Genomic DNA, 21897 nt, shown 5'->3' on the forward strand with positions numbered 1-21897 from the left:
CGCACTGAGCCCCTCCCTCCCTCTCACCCTGGACCCGGGACCTCTGGTGTCTTCGGCGTGTGCTGGGTTCATAGGTCCCGAGCGCCCCGAGGCTGTGGGGGGCGCAGCGCCCTGGACACTGTCCAGAAAGAGGGCGCTGCTGAGACAGCCCGAGCGCGAACTGAGAGAATTTGACAGAGCGGATGGGGCATGGACAGAAAGACACTGCTGAGGCATGGAAGCACGGGGGAGCAGGGAATGCTGAGGACTGGGTAAGTACTGGCGAGTACTCAGTGCTGGCGTTTTAGGTATTTTGCCAGCCTGGAAGGGATTGAGGTACTTTGCCAGAGCTGTTTGCCAGTCTCAGTACTGGGTGGTCAATGAATCTTATATGTTTAAGGTGCTTTGGCGGCGCTTTGTGCCCCTCGTTGCTTAAGTAGGAGGGAGCCTGCAGGTAAGTCGGACCTGGGGCCCCCTACTGAGATAGCCTGACCAGGGTAGGTCTCGACTGAGGTGCACTGGCGGGGCTGTCTCTCTGTACTGGAGTAGCTGGGGCGTTGCTGGTGGGTGTAAAAGAGCACAGGCAGTGTCGACCCTAGTGTTAGAATAACTGAAGTAGTTCCGGTCAGGTTTGGGGCACCTTGGCATGCTAATACCCAGTACTTGAAATGGCGGGGGCCCGCTGGACCCGACACTGCCCCCACTCCGCCCTAGGATGCGTGTGGAGCCGGCCGTGAACGCCCTGCGTGCCGGCTTTGCTCGGGGTGTGACCCCGGCTTGTTTTGGTTTGGTTTCGGACTGCATTCCTTGGATGTGATTTGTTCTAAACGAAGGGCTGGGAGACGGCCCAGAGAGCTGCCTGGGAGCGGAGACAGCGCGCAGCTGGTGCGGCCGGGGGCGCGCTTCTTCCCACCCGCCCCGCAGGAGCGGAGCGCCCCCGCATGGAGGAGAGAGAGGGGCGGCAGCGAGGACTTCGGGTACATCGTGAGTAGATACCGAGTTGGGGGGCTTTGGTTTTTAGGACGTGCCTCGGCGGGCTCTAGTGCTTCACTGGAGGCTGGGATCCGGGACACCCCGTGTCACAGTGGGGAGCCGTGTCACAGCGCAAGGATTAGGAGCCAGGAGGACCACACAATCTGGCAGTGAGGAGCCGGGATTCACTGTCAGGATCAGGCCAGGATTCACAGTGTGGTGATGAGAACTAGGGTGCGCTGGGGAAATGTTGGAGACCCAAGACGGGCGCAGTCCTCGTTGAAAGGAAGGGAGCGCGCTTGCAGGTGGATCAGATGAAATGACCAGCGGGACCCGAGCAGAGGCGCAACTAGAGCCAAATTTCGGGGGGGGGGGGGGGGGGGGGGGGCTAAGAAAAAATTTCGGGGGGGGGCTGAACCTTTAATCAGTAGGCAGAGTGGAGCTACAGGGCTCTTAGAAGGGGTGAAACAACTGCAAGGCCTAATTAGCATTCAAATGGTCTTTTAAAGACCTGTGAAACGTTCGGGCTCTGTGTGTGCCCGGGATCTGTTTCATCCCCGGCTGCCACACACGAGGGGGGGACCCCGAGTGATCAGATCTGTGTGCTAACCATACCCAGGAGGGTGTCATGCTCCCTCATAGGGTGCTCCTCGTCGGCCAGTGCTGCAATGCCCGACAGGCCCCTCAATGAGGGCTCTTATACAGAGATCTTTTGCCGTATGATGAGTGCAGGTGAGGGGTGTATGTGTAGGGTGTGGTGCGCAGGTGGTTTAAAGAGACTAAGGGATCCCCAAGATTTTAATGGAGCGTTAGTTCCCTTGACACAGTGAAAACAAGGGAGCTATCATTGGTAAGAATGTGCTGAGATCTCTTCAGTGAGTGTTGAATTTAGGTCAACATGTTTCAAGCCTCGGTGCCTGGAGGGTCAGTGGCATTCATCAGGACCAAGTAAATGGCTACCCTACAGAGGTCTGGACCCCAGGTGGTAGTGAAGGGCTTCCATTCAAAATTGGTTAAACTGCACCGCAGCGGGGCAGGAAGGGGGATCCAGCCCCAGAGTTGAGTTACTGATGCCCCTTAGGTAAGGCAGAGCACCACGGCTAGCATGACATCCTTATGGGTGTGAGAGGGCACTCACATCTGACCACTCGGATCCCCCTTCCAAGCCCCTCTGGTCATTTCCTCTGATCCACCTGCAAGCGCTCTCCCTTCCTTTTAACAAGGAACTGCACCCTTCTTCAAACTTTACTGTCTAATTAGGAGCATGGCTGCTGGACCTGTCTAAACGGCTCCTTGTCCCTCGATGCTGGAGCCCAAGCAGCAGGACTAAGGTTGATTTACACTGGTTATTTTCTGAGGAGCCATGGTTCTCAACAAATGATGGGCTGGGATGTGGCCTGGGTAATTACCTGTGGCTATGATTAATTCAAACATTCCACCAATCCTTCATTCAACCCTTCACTTTTTTTCTAAATTCCTGATGAGATGCTGGGGCTTCTTGAACACCAAAAAACTGTGCATTAGTCAAACATAGAAGTCGGACTGCAATGTTTCATTGACTGAGGGGCGTAGAACGACTTATTGGAGAGCGCTCACTGCCATATCTCCAGGTGTGTTATGAAAGGCCGCCCTATGTGTAGCCTGGGTAGTATATTGTAATGTCCATTCTTATATAATCCTCCTGACCCAGACTAATACTAATGCTATTACACTCTGGCAGCCCAAAACTGCTATGGATCATGTTCATCAGTGTCTACATGAATAAACCCTCCATCGCCAACTGAAAAGGCATGGAATATCTGAAGAGATGTGCCGTATTCCACTGGGCAGTGGGCGACTTGAAGTCCACAACTGCGAGTCCCACCATGCAACATCCTATGATCGCTTCTAGGCATTTCACAATGGCAATTGGATATGGGATGATCATGACATACGCCGTACCAGCAGATTTCACCCTCCAGTTAAAACCTATTCAGTACCATAAACTTTAATAAAATATCTCACCATGGTCAACCAAGTGTAGTATGCAAAAAACACAGTTGATAGACAGAATGCAGAACAATGTCTTACATTCACCCCAGTACAAAGATCTGGGCCTAAATCCATCGTTTTTTTGCACTCCACACCACCGTAGGTCAATTTTCACCCCGAGTGGGCTGGGTATGCTCAGACATGAGTCCCAGGCTCTCCACACCACTGGAGTCATGCTATCCAGGCTGAAGAAGGCTGATAGCCAGAAACTGGTCCTTGGATGCTTGATTCCGGTCTAGGAAAGACATGGCTTGGTAGTTCGGGCTGGACTGTTCCCATGAGGCACAGGGTCAAGGCTGATTTGCATATAGCCATTGTCTGACCTAGGGTGGTGTGGAGTGCAAAAAACGATGGATTTAGGCCCAGATCTTTGTACTGGGGTGAATGTAAGACATTGTTTTGCATTCTGTCCATCAACTGTGTTTTTTGCAACCAAGTGTAGTAACCAACTAACAGCTAAGTGGACTGTGATCCTAGGAAATAACATAATGGGTCCCGCAGAGCTGCTCAAACCTGCTAATTACTAAAACCCATAAACGGAGTCCCTGCCACTCACACTCCTTGATCCAACACACTGCTAAGCACTGCATCCCATGACACGATAACACACCTCTGTGGTCCTCATGCACAACATGGAAACACCGCCTATAAGGCTGAAATAAAAAGGCGGCACCCTTCAAACCACACACCCTACATGGTGTAGCCTGCTGCTTATGTAGGCAAGTGCTTCAGCGCCCCAAAATACTGGTGGTAAGCGCCATAAAATGTTGTGATAAAACACAATAGAAAACAGTAAGGTACTTACTAATTACTCACAACATTTACACTCCGAATCATCTTTTAGGTCAATTGCTTTCTGATAACTGCATGAAAACCTGCCTCGCTCTGTGTTTACAGTCCACCCTCGTTAACAATCAGCACATTTGGTAAAGTTACCGAAATTTCCCAGGATGGACGGAAATAAACCAAGACAGTCCAATGAGGCCTCTACACTGTCCTAATGACATTGTAGCTTTCTCAAAACTCCTCTGTTCCATTGTGGCCCCTGCCTTCAACTCACTGGTCCTACACTGCCCCCTCCCCCCCGAACTGCTGTCCACTTCATCAATCCCACTATTGGAAAACACCATATTAGCCCGCGTCTTGCTGCTTGAATGTCAATGTGACAAAGCTCCTCTTCGAACTATCCCAGCTACTTCAGCTCCTCTTTGATCTTGTAAATCTGTGTTTCTCATGCGCACTTATGACAACCACTTGTGCAGCCATGCCCACAAATTCTCACAAATGTAATCCACCCCTGTTGTGACGTTATCTATCAAATTTACTTATGTGTAAAGGTAATCCTGCAGAAACCCACAAACTAATACCTGCATTTTATTCATGTCACTTGTATTTTACCCATATATTTTCCGCGTATAATTTTGTGAATTTATATTGAGTGCTTTTTAAAAAAAAATTGTGATTTTATTTTGTCACAATAAATATGGCCGGGGGTTACAACCCCTAACCCCAAAATTTCAAAGTGATGTTTTTTGTGCTGTCTGTCACAGTGGGGGATGCTGGAGGGCAGGTGGGTAGATTCAGGTCACTCTATGGGAAGGGCTGGGGCTCGGTGATTCCTGGCCATATAAGACAGCAACGCCATCAAATGATAGGAAGGGCCCTGGTGTGGGAGCAGCTGCCTTGGAAACATTTTCACTGGCAGAGAGCTGAGCTTGCATTATAAGATGCATTGGCTATAACCTGTAGGTTTTTCTCATGGAGCGAAAGTAACTCTTACTTTAGGTTACTTCGATACCTGGTTTACTGTTGTTTGACACCTCTATGGAATGTCCTCTCTTGCTGTCAGTGAGAATGAATGGTTTGGAACCGTGCTTATTTATTTTATTTTTTTAAGATACAGGGCCAGGGTCGAGTCGGGGTACCACGCCGGTGGACGGCCTCCCCCCACTTATTTTACCAGGAGCTCGATAACTGGAGCAAATGGAGCCACACATTCACTCTTTGGCCTCTCTGGGGCGAGATCGTAGCTCATTCAGAGCGCTGCTCATGCGCTGGCTTCACTGATGCAATCACATCTAAGAGGTGAGCGAGGGGAGGCAATGAGTCTGATGGTGCAAGCCACCTTTCGTGATGTCACTTCCTGTCGTGAAGTCAGCGTCCCCCACTTCTTTTTTTAGGACTGGTGCCCTGTGCAGGGCCCAGAGCTTTTCTTCGAATCCCGCCACCAGCTCCGTCGATTGCCCGGTTTGCCAAATAACAAGACAACTTAGTCTAGTTTCCACGTTGGGCCTTATCTTCCACCGTTCTACACTTTGCCTCTTTATTTCACTCCGGCAGGTTCTATGCTACCCCGCTTTCTCCCTGTGTCACGTTTTTACTGCCTCTCTGCTTTTCTGACATTTTCTTGCTCTGGGTAGAAATCTGATGAGAAAAAAATACTTTCAGTCCCCAAAAGTAGCGCCAGCGCCCACCACCTGTAACCACATATAGCGCTGCATGAGAGCAGCTTCTTTGCCGACACTCGTTGGAAAAGCGAAATTGGCTATATACGATGTTAGATCCCAGCAATCTGCAGTTTCGTTTTTAGGTCTCGGCGTCAACGCGCGGAAGCGCGTCTCCGCCGAGATCTTTTGTCAGCGACTATCATTCCCAGGAGACAGTCCTGGCCACGCGCATCCTTCCAGGCGATTTGTAACTGGAACGCGCGCTGTGGCCAGGCGCTGTCTCCTGGGAAGCGCAAGCACCACACACGCATGCGCATACACACACACACACACGCGCCCATGCACGCACGCACATACATACATACAGAGACACCACCCCTGACTCACACGCGCGCACACACACAAGTGCACCGAGGCCCCCCTCCCCCTCCCCCGCCGTCACCGTCGCACACATACATACACACACACACACGAGCATACACACACACAAGTGCACCAATCGCGCTCCAGCCTTTTGGAACTTACCTTACCTCAGCACGCGGCGCCCAACCTCCTGCTGGCGCGGCCCCGGGGCTCTACACCGCTCACAGGAGCCCCGGGCCGCGAGACGCTACGACTCCGCCTGCCTCCTCTTCCGGTGTGAACGTGGCCCCGCCCCGTCACAGGCGACCGTGCCTGACTTCCGGGGCGGCCGCGAGTTCAATGAAATCGTGAGGGGTGACAGAGGCCAAGTCCCACTTGAGTTTGTTCAGCGTCAACAGCTCCATTTGCACTAATTCGTCGGGTCCGATGGAGTTATCAGTATAAATGCAAAGTTTTTCCGCCGTTAGAGGAATGGTTTCTTTCATTTTTGAGGCCACGAACATGCAGGTAGCCCCCAGCAGCTGCAATCTGTTTTTCTTCAGCGGTTCCACCGACAAAAATCTGTCCAAGTAATTCATGGCTAATGGGAACACCTCCTCTTCACATTTCTGCTCTTCACAAACCTCCAGCATCCAGGTAAGCCCTTCGGATGGTTTCCACCTCGCAGCACAGCAGCTGATGTTCCATGTCTCCCCCGGCGCGCGGTGCCTGCTCTTGAGAGGGGGTGCGGGGTGCCCGTGCTGTCCTGTGAGTGAGAGACCTCCGTTCAGTGCTTGCTGCTGCCGCGATACTAAGAAAGCTTTTTCAGAAACTATGTAGGAGCGTGATTGGAGACCCACAACAGCAAATAACCCAATCACAAACACGCTGGTACATTGCACAGGCAGAATCTACTACATTAACTGATGCAAATGAAAAGCATCTTTGCTTCTACTTCAGGACGTACAACCATTTTCAAAATATTAAATGACCTAAGTCTACTTAAATTAAAACGACTGCTCTTTCTGCTGCAACACTTCCAAGGTTCTCCAAGATGTATGTATGTCAAGCTTTGCATGCAGCCTGTACAAAAGTCCCTGCAGGTTTCAGATACAAAAGGCAGTGAGCGGTCTAGGGTGCTAGTATTATCTCTACCTAGTGGTGAGTGGTGAGTGCAGAGTGGTGAGTGCAGAGTGGTGAGTGGTGCAGAGTGGTGAGTGCAGAGTGGTGAGTGGTGCAGAGTGGTGAGTGGTGCAGAGTGGTGAGTGGTGCAGAGTGGTGAGTGCAGAGTGGTGAGTGCAGAGTGGTGAGTGCAGAGTGGTGAGTGCAGAGTGGTGAGTGGTGCAGAGTGGTGAGTGCAGAGTGGTGAGGGTGAGTGCAGAGTGGTGAGGGTGAGTGCAGGGTGGTGAGGGTGAGTGCAGAGTGGTGAGTGGTGCAGAGTGGTGAGTGGTGAGTGCAGAGTGGTGAGTGCAGAGTGGTGAGTGCAGAGTGGTGAGTGCAGAGTGGTGAGTGCATAGTGGTGAGTGCATAGTGGTGAGGGCAGAGTGGTGAGGGCAGAGTGGTGAGGGCAGAGTGGTGAGGGCAGAGTGGTGAGTGCAGAGTGGTGAGTGCAGAGTGGTGAGTGCAGAGTAGTCAGTGCAGAGTGGTGAGTGCAGAGTGGTGAGTGCAGAGTGGTGAGGGCAGAGTGGTGAGGGCAGAGTGGTGAGGGCAGAGTGGTGGTGAGTGCAGAGTGGTGGTGAGTGCAGAGTGGTGGTGAGTGCAGAGTGGTGGTGAGTGCAGAGTGGTGGTGAGGGCAAAGTGGTGAGGGCAGAGTGGTGAGGGCAGAGTGGTGAGGGCAGAGTGGTGAGTGCAGAGTGGTGAGGGCAGAGTGGTGAGTGCAGAGTGGTGGTGAGTGCAGAGTGGTGAGTGCAGAGTGGTGAGTGCAGAGTGGTGAGTGCAGAGTGGTGGTGAGTGCAGAGTGGTGGTGAGTGCAGAGTGGTGAGTGCAGAGTGGTGAGGGCAGAGTGGTGAGGGCAGAGTGGTGAGGGCAGAGTATGAGGGCAGAGTGGTGAGGGCAGAGTGGTGAGGGCAGAGTGGTGAGGGCAGAGTGGTGAGGGCAGAGTGGTGGTGAGTGCAGAGTGGTGGTGAGTGCAGAGTGGTGGTGAGTGCAGAGTGGTGGTGAGTGCAGAGTGGTGGTGAGTGCAGAGTGGTGGTGAGTGCAGAGTGGTGAGTGGTGCAGAGTGGTGAGTGGTGCAGAGTGGTGAGTGGTGCAGAGTGGTGCAGAGTGGTGAGTGGTGCAGAGTGGTGAGTGGTGCAGAGTGGTGAGTGGTGCAGAGTGGTGAGTGCAGAGTGGTGAGTGCAGAGTGGTGAGTGCAGAGTGGTGAGTGCAGAGTGGTGAGTGCAGAGTGGTGAGTGCAGAGTGGTGAGTGCAGAGTGGTGAGGGCAGAGTGGTGAGTGCAGAGTGGTGAGTGCAGAGTGGTGAGGGCAGAGTGGTGGTGAGGGCAAAGTGGTGGTGAGTGCAGAGTGGTGGTGAGTGCAGAGTGGTGAGGGCAGAGTGGTGAGGGCAGAGTGGTGAGGGCAGAGTGGTGAGGGCAGAGTGGTGAGGGCAGAGTGGTGAGGGCAGAGTGGTGAGTGCAGAGTGGTGGTGAGTGCAGAGGAGTGGTGAGTGGTGAGTGCAGAGTGGTGGTGAGTGCAGAGTGGTGGTGAGTGCAGAGTGGTGGTGAGTGCAGAGTGGTGGTGAGTGCAGAGTGGTGGTGAGTGCAGAGTGGTGAGGGCAGAGTGGTGAGGGCAGAGTGGTGAGAGCAGAGTGGTGAGGGCAGAGTGGTGAGGGCAGAGTGGTGAGTGCAGAGTGGTGGTGAGTGCAGAGTGCTGAGTGCAGAGTGGTGAGTGCAGAGTGGTGAGTGGTGAGTGCAGAGTGGTGAGTGCAGAGTGGTGAGTGCAGAGTGGTGAGTGGTGGTGAGTGCAGAGTGGTGGTGAGTGCAGAGTGGTGGTGAGTGCAGAGTGGTGGTGAGTGCAGAGTGGTGAGGGCAGAGTGGTGAGGGCAGAGTGGTGAGGGCAGAGTGGTGAGTGCAGAGTGGTGGTGAGTGCAGAGTGGTGGTGAGTGCAGAGTGGTGGTGAGTGCAGAGTGGTGGTGAGTGCAGAGTGGTGGTGAGTGCAGAGTGGTGGTGAGTGCAGAGTGGTGAGTGCAGAGTGGTGAGTGCAGAGTGGTGAGGGCAGAGTGGTGGTGAGTGCAGAGTGCTGAGTGCAGAGTGGTGAGTGCAGAGTGGTGAGTGGTGAGTGCAGAGTGGTGAGTGCAGAGTGGTGAGTGCAGAGTGGTGAGTGCAGAGTGGTGAGTGGTGGTGAGTGCAGAGTGGTGGTGAGTGCAGAGTGGTGAGTGCAGAGTGGTGAGGGCAGAGTGGTGAGGGCAGAGTGGTGAGTGCAGAGTGGTGAGTGCAGAGTGGTGAGGGCAGAGTGGTGAGTGCAGAGTGGTGAGTGCAGAGTGGTGAGGGCAGAGTGGTGAGGGCAGAGTGGTGGTGAGTGCAGAGTGGTGGTGAGTGCAGAGTGGTGAGTGCAAAGTGGTGAGGGCAGAGTGGTGAGGGCAGAGTGGTGAGGGCAGAGTGGTGAGGGCAGAGTGGTGAGGGCAGAGTGGTGAATGCAGAGTGGTGGTGAGTGCAGAGGAGTGGTGAGTGGTGAGTGCAGAGTGGTGGTGAGTGCAGAGTGGTGGTGAGTGCAGAGTGGTGGTGAGTGCAGAGTGGTGGTGAGTGCAGAGTGGTGGTGAGTGCAGAGTGGTGAGTGCAGAGTGGTGAGTGCAGAGTGGTGAGGGCAGAGTGGTGAGGGCAGAGTGGTGAGGGCAGAGTGGTGAGGGCAGAGTGGTGAGTGCAGAGTGGTGGTGAGTGCAGAGTGCTGAGTGCAGAGTGGGGAGTGCAGAGTGGGGAGTGCAGAGTGGTGAGTGCAGAGTGGTGAGTGCAGAGTGGTGAGTGCAGAGTGGTGAGTGCAGAGTGGTGAGTGCAGAGTGGTGGTGAGTGCAGAGTGGTGGTGAGTGCAGAGTGGTGAGGGCAGAGTGGTGAGGGCAGAGTGGTGAGGGCAGAGTGGTGAGTGCAGAGTGGTGGTGAGTGCAGAGTGGTGGTGAGTGCAGAGTGGTGGTGAGTGCAGAGTGGTGGTGAGTGCAGAGTGGTGGTGAGTGCAGAGTGGTGAGTGCAGAGTGGTGAGGGCAGAGTGGTGGTGAGTGCAGAGTGCTGAGTGCAGAGTGGTGAGTGCAGAGTGGTGAGTGGTGAGTGCAGAGTGGTGAGTGCAGAGTGCAGAGTGGTGAGTGCAGAGTGGTGAGTGCAGAGTGGTGAGTGCAGAGTGGTGGTGAGTGCAGAGTGGTGAGTGCAGAGTGGTGAGGGCAGAGTGGTGAGGGCAGAGTGGTGAGGGCAGAGTGGTGAGTGCAGAGTGGTGGTGAGTGCAGAGTGGTGGTGAGTGCAGAGTGGTGGTGAGTGCAGAGTGGTGAGGGCAGAGTGGTGAGGGCAGAGTGGTGAGGGCAGAGTGGTGAGGGCAGAGTGGTGAGTGCAGAGTGCAGAGTGGTGAGTGCAGAGTGGTGAGGGCAGAGTGGTGAGGGCAGAGTGGTGAGGGCAGAGTGGTGAGGGCAGAGTGGTGAGTGCAGAGTGGTGGTGAGTGCAGAGGAGTGGTGAGTGGTGAGTGCAGAGTGGTGGTGAGTGCAGAGTGGTGGTGAGTGCAGAGTGGTGGTGAGTGCAGAGTGGTGAGTGCAGAGTGGTGAGTGCAGAGTGGTGAGGGCAGAGTGGTGAGGGCAGAGTGGTGAGGGCAGAGTGGTGAGGGCAGAGTGGTGAGTGCAGAGTGGTGGTGAGTGCAGAGTGCTGAGTGCAGAGTGCTGAGTGCAGAGTGGTGAGTGGTGAGTGCAGAGTGGTGAGTGCAGAGTGGTGAGTGCAGAGTGGTGAGTGCAGAGTGGTGAGTGGTGGTGAGTGGTGAGTGGTGGTGAGTGCAGAGTGGTGAGTGCAGAGTGGTGAGTGCAGAGTGGTGAGGGCAGAGTGGTGAGGGCAGAGTGGTGAGGGCAGAGTGGTGAGTGCAGTGTGGTGAGTGCAGAGTGGTGAGTGCAGAGTGGTGGTGAGTGCAGAGTGGTGGTGAGTGCAGAGTGGTGGTGAGTGCAGAGTGGTGAGGGCAGAGTGGTGAGGGCAGAGTGGTGAGGGCAGAGTGGTGAGGGCAGAGTGGTGAGGGCAGAGTGGTGAGTGCAGAGTGGTGAGTGCAGAGTGGTGAGTGCAGAGTGCAGAGTGGTGAGTGCAGAGTGGTGAGTGGTGGTGAGTGCAGAGTGGTGGTAAGTGCAGAGTGGTGGTGAGTGCAGAGTGGTGAGTGGTGAGTGCAGAGTGGTGAGTGGTGAGTGCAGAGTGGTGGTGAGTGCAGAGTGGTGGTGAGTGCAGAGTGGTGAGTGCAGAGTGGTGAGTGCAGAGTGGTGAGGGCAGAGTTTTATTTTTGATTTAAAGAAAAAAAATGTCATGAGCAATGCCAATAGCTCTACCTTTAATGATGCCGAGACCATTGCATTGCAAATGCTTGTTTCGTGTGGTGAGGTTCAACGTGGCTAAAGCCGTTCATGGCGTTTTAGTACCTTGATACATAGTTCCCTGTCATTTTAATATACTCCGCCGCTCAGTGGGTGTGGTTGGGGTTCTGGTCGATGTTTCCAACCTCCGGGGCACCTCCTGGCAAGGCTAAACATGGGCTTTCTCGGTATGGCGATGTTGCATACTGCTTCAGTTACTATTAGCGTGGGCAAAATGCAATGGTTCAACCCACCATATTATTGCTTTTACAAAAATGATGCAAAGTACATTTGGTCAGTTATGTGGGGGTCAATGGTACACAAGTGCATGTGTGTATAAACATCGCGTGAACGACTGGTCGGAGGAGGCAGGTTCAAGTAGAAAACATCTTGTAGTCATACCACTCATCTGTCTCACCTTTCCTCGAGCCACCCGGCTGCAGGGGAAAGTTGTGCAAAAATGCATAACCTGGATGACAAATTATGCAAAAACAAGGAGTTGCATGAGATTTCACTTGTGCGAAAACAAATGTTACTATTTTTGATGATGACATAGGACACAGACTGCACCTGCTCCAGTCAAACCTTTCCTGACCTTGCATTGGCGTGGTCAGTTCAAGAAAGGCAAGAGCTTGTGCCCTCTTGACCCTGCGTGGCTTATGGCTAATGTCTTGTTCTTCCAGTATTTGGTCAGCTTTGACAGAGTATTGAGGATCCTTTTAAAGAGCATCTTCACTGACCCCCCCCTCACAGAGGGAACTCTTCAAGGGAATACTTTCTAGCACCTGTGACTTCCCGGATGCTGCAGGAAAGGGTGCCAACATTATTCACCTGAGATACATGCTTTCCTGTGCCAGTCAAGAGTCGAAACCAGGAAGCTCCAGGTTTTTAGACATTACTGAACCCCACACCTCAAGAACAGTTTGCATTTTAAAACTAAGGATTTATTTACTGGCACTCAGAATATTGACATAAGTGAAAGGAAATCCCACAAACAGTAAAAACATAAACACGTGGATAAACAGACTGCAGGCCAGATGAGTTCACTTTGGGCGGAGGTTGGACGTTTTTTGTTATTTTTTTACCTTTGGCCTGAGTCCACTGTAGGAAGTTAGACTTGCCAGAATCAGAGAACCAGAGCTCTCTCCTTGCATCTGCTCCTTGCTGTTTCAAATCCAAAGTTATACAGTTGGTTTTTAGTCCTCAAAAGAAGTAATTTGTGTGGGAAATGCCATCTGGTCCACTGTAAGTCCCCCAGATGTTCACTTTTGCTGTACTCCGATGTTTGGACTTGGAGGGGGTCTGGCACATGAATACCTGCCTCAGCCCTCGTGTACTTCTGTTTACTTGTTTCACTTGTACTGCCTGCGTTTGCACAGCACACTGATAACAAGACATAGGTTTAACCCCATCGCTGCGGCGGCTATTCCGCCGCAGCGCTAAGAGGGCGGGGCGGCCGCACGGCGGACGCATGCTGGTGACAGAACCGCTCCGTCACCAGCCGCGGTTGGGCTGTGCTCGTGACGGAGTGGTTCCGTCACCGCCCCACCCGCCTAATAGAACGCGCCGCGCAGGCGCGGCGGCCGGGCCATGACGGAACCGCTCCATCATCAGCACAGCCCAACCGCAGCTGATGACGGAGCGGTTCCGTCATCAGCATCGAAGTAGTTAAATAGGGGCGGGCCTAATGCTGCCAACTTAAGAAATGTGTTTTTATGTAAAGTGCACCCAATTGACATGTCTAGTACATGAAAGTCGACTACTTTATAAACGTAGAGGGCTGCTTTTAGAACTGCCCTGAAAAGATATGCCCTTTCTCTCCAGTTTTGTTTTATAGAACATGGGAAACCTCTGGGATTATTGGGGCCTGGTGAATCAGTAATATTTCAACCACAGTGGTCCCGAGACAACAGTAGTGCTATGAGATAAATAGACATTGAAACCATTTTGTAATAAAAATGATAACATATATGGAGACAGACAAAATGGAGTTTCACTGGGGTGAGAAAATCGCGCTTGGTGCTCAAGCAACCGTGATACTTATGTGCAAATTATAGATATATATGTATCACAAGCCAAAAGCACAGATACAGCCATCATGTCACAAATTAATAACATACTGGCAGCGCTGTATTATATGTCAACCGAGTTTCGATGCTATTATTAATGAATGATCATTTTCAGGAAGTAAATCTGTATGTGCCCTAAAAGTTTATCTAACTGTTGAGACTACGATCGCAGAATTATAAGTATTATGGTCAATTATGGGACATCTGGAATTCGGTGTCAGCCCTGTTTCCGCAGTTCAACCCTCCAGAGCTATTTAACGAAGCTGCTGATTTCTTGAAGGAATATGTGGAAGGCTGTGGGGTCACCTGAATACTGGCATGGAGGAAAGGTGCTGCAATGGAGGGGGCATCACTGCAATCAGAGTGGAACTGTCTCCAGACTAGCATCTGTGTTTGAACAGAACAGAACTGCTGGGACGAGATGTGAAAGAATCCTCACATGGCAGGTGAAATCGAGAAAGGGCAGTACCTATATTCAGAGTTCCGGTTGGACAAGGTTTTCCAAAATGGAACTATCCAGTTCTCCACTTAGCCATGGAACTAGTTGGGTTTTCATGCCTGCTGTTTTTTTTTAGACTCCATTGAGATTAAGACCTAAGTCCTTGAGCCAAGTAGTAACCAAGGACTGGACTTGGACAGACCTGAAAGTACCGGCTCGCTCAGCCCTGATGGCACACAAGGTAGTGTGAGGGACTTTATGCTGGCCACGAATAGAAATTAGGGGTGCTTATTGTCATTTTAGGATGCCCTCAGTTTGGGCACGAGCTGATCTTTGCCCAACATGCCATTTTTGCCTTGTCACAGAAGATCAACTAAAGCTAGAGGGCAGGGCTCTCTTGGAAACTTCAGGATTTCACCCAATCCTAGGTTTTGCAGGCTGGCATATACTGTCAGACCGCAATCCTCACCCCATACAATCAATGTGCATCTGCTATTGTAGTTAACTTGCTGCCACCGCACCATCCTGTGGGGAAGTGTTAATGAGTGCTGAAGCCCTGCAGTAAGAGGTTAAGGATACTTTAATTAATACTTTTATATTTAGGATTAATTAATCCATCTGTAGCCTAATTTATTAACGGATTATTGTCCCTACAAGGGCCATTGTTTGTCCATCTTTCCTATTTTATTTCTCTGAGAATGTTCTGTTTGTAACTGTTAGATCATGAATGTATCATTATTTTACTGACTAGTTTGGGCACTGCATTCCTAATTCTGTAGCCATTTCTCTGGCTATGCCATCCCCCATCCCTAAACAAGTCCAGTCACTACGCCGCCCACCTTGGCCCCCTATTGAGAGGCGTCTGTGGTGTGATGCGGGAACACTGGGTTGTGTTTCCCATCAGCTGAAATATGTCTGACAAACTACTGGTAACTACAGGCTTGTCTCTGATCTTTTTGTGATTCAGCGTTATTTACCATATTTTTCCCCACCACCCTGAAATATTGATGGCGACTAATCAGGGGTGGGGTAGAAAACCAGGCTGGTTCATGCTAGTCTTATACTCTGCTCCTGTGTGGTCTCCCCTGGAAGTCTGGGCCACTTCCTGCCCACGTCCCTTAATCTGCAGGCGTATCTCTAACTGCTTGTTTTGGAAAGGTGACCATGCTTTGCTCTCATCTTTTTGTTTTGCAGTTCGATTCATCAGGCATTCGGAGTAAATTTTTACAGGTAGCCCTGGCCCCTTCACATACCTCCGTAAACAATTGTTGTCCAGAGATTTCAGTTTTGATTTGTGGTTTTTTTTATCATTAGAGAAGTAATTTAGATTGGGTAGACATTGCAAATCCAGTCCGAATTTTTCTGGACGACATTTTTAAAAATGATGGATGCTTTGCAGTAATGATGTAATATTTCAGCAACCATGAGACCCACATATTTCATTTTGGTGTCAAAATAGGTTTTAGTGGTCAAGTAGTCTTATAGAGGCAGAAAATAACTTCTCAGAGCAACCCTTCTTCCATTTTCCAAAATGACGGCTCTATAATGATGCGCTTTAGGCATCATATTGGTAATTTCTTTTAATATTGGTATTGTTTTAGGTTTGCTGTTGATTCAAATTCGTAAACATGATCGAAGCAGGTGGTAGCGGAGGATCTTTACCACCTGACAGAGTGTTGCTAAGTAAAAAAATCTGAGGACTCCAACAACAAAATAATTGTCATATGCCAAATTAATCAGAAGAAAAGATATTATTAACTGCGGCTGGACAGAGGAGAGGTTGACAACTGCAGAAATACGGCAAGATGAACTTCACAAAAGGTTGAAACTGATGAGTGATGAGGATCAAATATTTGATCATTGTGAACAATGTAAAAAAAAAAGCCTGGATAAAAATAGTTTACAAAAATAGCTGAAACCAGTGAATCACAACAAGAATTAGAGTCTTCTGAGAAAGCGTAAACAACCAAACCCAATGCCAATCAACTTAGAAGATCGATCACGATGGCTACCTCTCGTCCGCCTCCAACAGCTGATCAAGAAGTAGAATATCTTCAGGGTGTAATCTGTGGTTTAACCAGAACAAGGGACGTACGGATTGGCAAAAGAGCAAGGTACAAAGTACCTAAACATATTTAAAACATATTTTTATCTGCAACTAGTTTCTTCCAAGATCATGTTTTTAGCCGAGTAGCTGATCTAAACAACTAGGTGAATGTAATTACAAAAGATTTGTATGCCCACCCGAACTGCATGTCTGCATGCTTTAAAAAATATGAATGCACAATGAGCACCCTGCAGCAACGTACCTGCCAGCCTTCAGTTAAGTTTGCACTCTTTTAAAAAGCAAATAACGTTTTATAGCCACTCTTGAGTGCTGGCTACCTGTTCACACTAAGTGAGGTCAGAGAAATAATGTTTAACATTGTTGAAACTGTATCGATCTATAATAATCAAAGTAAGATTTTTCAGGTGAGATTGTACAATGACTAAACTTGTTTTTGTCAGTTTAACAAAAAGAATGAGCCACTAATTGCGTTCTCAGCTGACTTGACTCCTGAAGGTCTTGCTGCAAAAATAAGATCACAGGAAAATCAGCAAGAACCATTTTAAGAAACGTCCTGAAAGATTTACATTTTGGACTTAATGGCAAATTCTGTAATGCCCCAGAGCTCCACACATTATGGGAGTCAAAAAGAAGGCCTAATGTTGTCTTAAGGTTTTTTACATCACTGATGATGGCTTTGAAGATATAAGGGAATAAGTCGAAGACAATCCCATGAACCGACAGGCTTATTCTGGGCAAATGTACTGTCTTTTCCAAATCATGTTTTATGAATTATATCACGGCAAAAAGAAAACTCTGCTACACATGATGACTGCCCACGCAATCTATGACAAGTGCAAAAGTAGAGAACTAATCACTCCAAAGAATATAATTGCTGTATCTACAAGTTATAATGACATAGTACAGAGCATGAACTTGTTAGCAGCTCATGCTGTAAAATCTTGTGAATCCAACAGCACGCCACTTCCAAGTCACTTTACCGGGAAAGGATTTACAATTGCTGCTCTTGATAATTTTGATTTTGAAGACAGCTCTTCTTTGTCTGAAATATCCAGCACACATGATACTGCCATGGTTCTTTTTCAAAGCTACCAATGAAGTAGGTGCTGGAAAACAAGCTGTGTCAGCTGTGGCTACAAATAATCAAAGCTGCCAACTTATAAGCCAACTGCCTTGCCAATATGTGCAAAATCACTACAAGCCATGAACACTTCCTAGTCTACCAGAAAGGTTTTCGGTACAGACTGAAGGATGACGAAAAGCCAGTTCCTTCGTGGCCTGGATTTCATGCTCTGATCTCCCAGAATACCGTCCCACTGAAGAAGGTTGGGTTTTTACCCGTAATTCCATCTCCAGTCACAAACTACGCAACAGTATATACAACTGTAAAAAAAAATCCAAAATGTCTGTGCTCAGCTTGAAGACCAGCCTTTCCTGCCAATTATCTGCAATGGAGGTGTTTTCTGTTTTGCAGGTGACATTTTTATGAGCAATCCTGTAGAATTTGATAATCTTTATCCATGGGTGTTTTCTACATCACAAAAGTTGTGTTTCTCTGTGCAAGAAGTTATCTCAGTGGATGTGGCATAGACAATGCACTTATTGAGGCTGAAATCTTTGGAAGCAAAACTGTCGAGTCAACATTGAGAGGAACTCATTATGTTTGTTTTTTACAAGGGATGCTCATCATATCTGCGGCTTTAGAAACATTGTTTTGGAATGCTTTCTGGAACAAGAATGACAAATTAGGTTTTGCATATCTTATCACACTACATTCAGTTCAAATTCAGAAAACCAAGTTCATACAGTTTGTCAAAGAATGCTAATCGGGAAAGGAGATTGGGAGCTGCACGTGAAGACTGTGAAGTTACTGTTAACTGTATTTTGCAAATTCGATTGGATAAACTACCTAAGATATGGTGCTGGTATTTGGAAAGAGTAAAAAAAGCTAGAGGTGGAAAAACCAATCCTTTGCAGAAAATTCATCTATTCTGTGGCTCCAGATATCAAACTGGAACAGGCGATCCAGAGATCACAGAATAGCTCAGAGGAAATTGTTGGTCAGACCTGTAAAAGTGAATGTGTTGCTCAATGGCAGCTAGTTTACTGTGAAGTCATTTCTATTTGCAATGTTTTCAGAGAGATGACAAATTAAAAATTAAACTAATGGACAATCGTGAAACTGTTCCTCACCATGAAATTGTGGGAAAGAGAGGGGAACGTTTTAATAAACATGCTGACAGCTTTCGTCTTTTTATGCAGCAACAAGGAAACCCCTTTGAAATGACTGAACCTGTGTGACTACACACCTTTGTGGCCAAACAATATGTATTTAACAACCTAAAGACATGTCTACTAGAAGTCGAACATGGATCGAAACTATACGTGGAACTAAAGCAGGAGAGATTTGTATTAAAAGAGAACAAGCTGTTTAACATATTTACTAAAGTAAACTTCCATTCTTTAATTGCCATAGAAAGAGTTATGTCTAATCAGCCACTACAAAACCGGTTACAAAAAAAAGTATTTGCTAACACATAGATGGATGTTGCATGTCCTTCTTCCAACAAACCCATTATTCTATGGAGATGCTGCAACCAACCAGTGAAGCACAAACTTGTGCAAGAGCAAAAAAAAACAATTAATCTGAAGAATTCCTGTGCAACGTAATACATTCTGGTCATCAACATCGAACAAGTTGAACTTGGAGATGTTAACTCGCCAAAACATTGCTGATGCTTCAGTGAACTCTGAATTTCCAATTATTGCAAGTGGAATGATTGTCAATGAGGAGTTGGTGCCTACAGAGATATATTTTCAAAAGGTAATGGCTATACTGTTCAGGAACTTAACAGCAAATTGGGGGAAGTTGACCTTCATGTTGTGCCACATGTTGAGGAAATGGTTCCAGTTGAGTCATTGTACTGTCAAATGGCACAAATGTTATTATTGTGCTACTTAGATTTGTTGCAATGTTCATAATTCAAGGATTGTCAGAGTTATGAATACAATATGGAACAGATGAGAATATACACTTAATCCTGCTTCATATTCTGTACAAGAAACTTGACCCAGAGATGCACAATGTTCTTATCAAGGCACATATTTTTATTGGTGAATACACTGAGCAACATTGGAACAAAGCTTGGAACTTTAACTGTTGGACCTGCAAAGTTTCTAAAAGGATTTGCTGAGACAGAAGAAGAATATAACTTTAAAGACATAGAAAAATAGCTTGTGCGAGTGTGGAAAATGAGTTTTGACTGTCACACATTTGTGGATCTTCGGTACCGTGAGTTCAGGAGATCAGTCCCACTGAGTGACCTTCCATCGACGTCATATTCTGTGCATGGGCACATTAAAAGAGTGTTCTACTTGGTCAGAAGATGTGTAAATGTTTAAGATCCATGTGAATTTGGTTGGGAAGATATTGATGGGGTGTTAAAACCTACAAAATTTCTAAAGCCTCTCCCCACAGAACATGCTATGTACTTGCAAAACATGTGCTACAAAATTATGTCCCTGTCGATATGCTCTTCTCAAAAGTTCAAGATTCTGCTAATGTACTATGAGCGATAGCTGAAACCAATAAAGTGAACTATGAAAATGTGTATAAAACAGGAGTATTAAACATTATTTTTTTTGCATATTAAGATCGTAAACATGGTTTGATGTAGACATAAAATGATTAAAAAACATTATTGTTTTTTTCATTTCTATATATAGCCCATCCTCCTCTAATATAGCTACCATTTTGTTTGAAAAATGGTGGAAGGTTGCTCTGAGGAATTATTTTCTGTCTCTATTAGACCCCCAAAAGCTATGTTTCGACACCAAAATGAAGTATTTAGGACTTATGGTTCCTGAACTATTACATCATCACTGCAATACATACGCCATTTTTAAAAATGTTGTTCAGAAAGTTTGGCCCGAATCAGCAATGTCTGTTAAATCTTTAATGATCCAAAAACACAAATCAAAAAAGAAAATCTCTGGACAACAATTTTTTTACGGCGGTATATCAGGGGCTGGGATTAAGGTTGCTTCAATCCTATATATTCTATTGTGTTGATGTGATCGTGAGGTTACTGTTCCTTGAGTGCAGCCTGAAGCTCTCGATATTTCCCAATACATACGTGAAGCTGTTACTTCACTCGTCCTTTCCCGTGGCCTTAGCCGCTGTCTTTGCTGAAGCAGTGGCCTAGCTTTAGCCAGCAGTAGACAGACTGTTCACCGGATTCTACTTCCAAAAATACCCAACATAAATATAGCCTTATCTGTTGTGAAAACAATTTTATATCCTCAATGGGATTCAATCTAAAATTGCCTCTTCTCTATATTCCTAAATGCCAGCGTGGGAAATTGGCTTGAATAAAAACGTCTCATTGTTACATCTCCTCTTTTGACGTTGTTCTTACTTTCCATCCTCTTCATGCCTCCTTTCCCTGAGCACTGCCTACTCTGTCATGTGCATGTTTGCCTTCTTCTCTGCTAATTTCCCACACCTCATTTCAAAGATCACAACCTCTCCTTTTCTTAAGAGTTATAACCCCTGCAACCTAACAATACCTCATCTCTTCCAGCCCATCTATTAATCGCATCAACTATTTGCATAAACTCAAACACAAATCCCACCTGCACCCTACTGTTGGTCACACCTAACTCCTATTAATTGACCCTGCAGTTAAGAACCTGGAGTCATTGTATGGAAATTAGACCTCATCATCCCCAGTGCTTGAAATAGAAAAATAGAAGTGCAGGTACTCTGTACCGAGTACTTACTTGTTTCTGAGAAGTACTGCTACCCTCCAATTAAAAGTATTATGTCCCATGAGTAGTGCAGGTACTCTCCCCAGTGGTAGCTCACCGAGGGAGTGCTGTGGGCGGGGGAGGGGCAGCAGGGGCGGCCTTAGGCATGTGCAAGCTGTGCACCTGCACAGGGCCACCAAACCCCAAGGGCCGCCACGCCAATATATATCCTTAATATAATAATCCTCTGAGGATGGATACATATTTGCGTGGCGGCCCCTGGCAGGGATTTGGCGGCCTCCGGCTCTGTTCCACTTCCTAACACCTTCCTGAGTTCCGGGGGGAGGGGGGGGCTTCCTCTTCCGGGGTCCCCTACCTACGCTCCCTGCCCAGGGCCACCATGAGCATGGAGCCGCCCCTGGGGGCAGGGTGGGGGTGTAGTGGAGTCTGACATATGATGGAACTGCCCGTCCCCCGCCCCACCTCACCGCCCGCAGCACTCTATCGGCGAGCCGCCACTGACTCTCCCTCTTAAAATAAAAAAAAGTGCTGGTACTCAGTATTGGACAGCACCAGCCCATTTAAAGCACTGCTCATTCCTATAGCTTGGAAGGCCTGGGAAGGAAGGAAGGAATGTGGCATCACTTCCTCAGCCTTGGTCTCTTCTGTTAAACTCATACCCACACAGGGTAAACCTATAGGAAGCAGACTTTCGGAGGAGGTTCCTAAACAGACCTGTGAATCACCTCACGCTCACGGCTTCCTAAAATATATATTCCCTGCCCCAAAGCCCTCGTGTCTTTTGCTTCTGTGCGTTTCCGACACCGGTGGGGTTTGGAGAGAGGGTGGGTGTCTGGGGAGGAGGGGAGCGGATGAAGCGCTGAATCTGAAACCCAATGGCTGCTGCTCTTTTCCCGGCAAGAATTGAGAAACATACGGTGGGAGAAAACTGTATGCGATTTTGCTTTGGGCAAGCTGGATTTCGCGATATTTTTAGCCGCGCGAAAGCTTACGAAATAAGGCATGGAAGGGAGGAGAAACTCGGCTCGGGATGAGGGCTGTGAATGCTGTATCCATGTGTAGACCCGCAGCCGTGCCGAGGGATAGCTCTGGAACAGCAGAGGCGGCTGACTGGGTGCAGCAGGCCCTGACACGGCCTCTCAGAATTGTGTTGTGCTCTTAGTGGAAAAATGGCGCTTGGGTGGACTGGGCTATGGACAAATGGGAGGAGAGTGTCTGTGGCTCGCTAGTAAGGAATGTCCAAACACTTGTTTGGGGACGGACTCTTGACCCTCCTTCCCTCCCCAGCCC

The 21897-nt window shown here is 48.6% G+C and overlaps 1 protein-coding gene across 7 annotated transcripts in view; it reads left to right on the forward strand.

The window, feature by feature from the left end:
• Positions 1–21897, forward strand: part of ZNF385A (zinc finger protein 385A) — a 471767-nt gene that overhangs the window by 255916 nt on the left and 193954 nt on the right. Inside the window, exon 1 of one of the 7 annotated variants that reach the window (XM_086964843.1) lies at positions 168–251. The exons of the other annotated variants lie outside the window; for them this stretch is intronic. Coding sequence (XP_086820969.1) covers positions 183–251 — 69 coding nt within the window. The 5' untranslated portion in view covers positions 168–182. Of the gene's footprint in view, positions 1–167; positions 252–21897 lie in introns of those variants that run through there. 7 annotated transcript variants of the gene reach the window in all.

This window comes from Lissotriton vulgaris, chromosome 1_1 (genome assembly GCF_964263255.1).
Source record: "Lissotriton vulgaris chromosome 1_1, aLisVul1.2, whole genome shotgun sequence".
Taxonomy (NCBI): Eukaryota; Metazoa; Chordata; class Amphibia; order Caudata; family Salamandridae; genus Lissotriton; species Lissotriton vulgaris.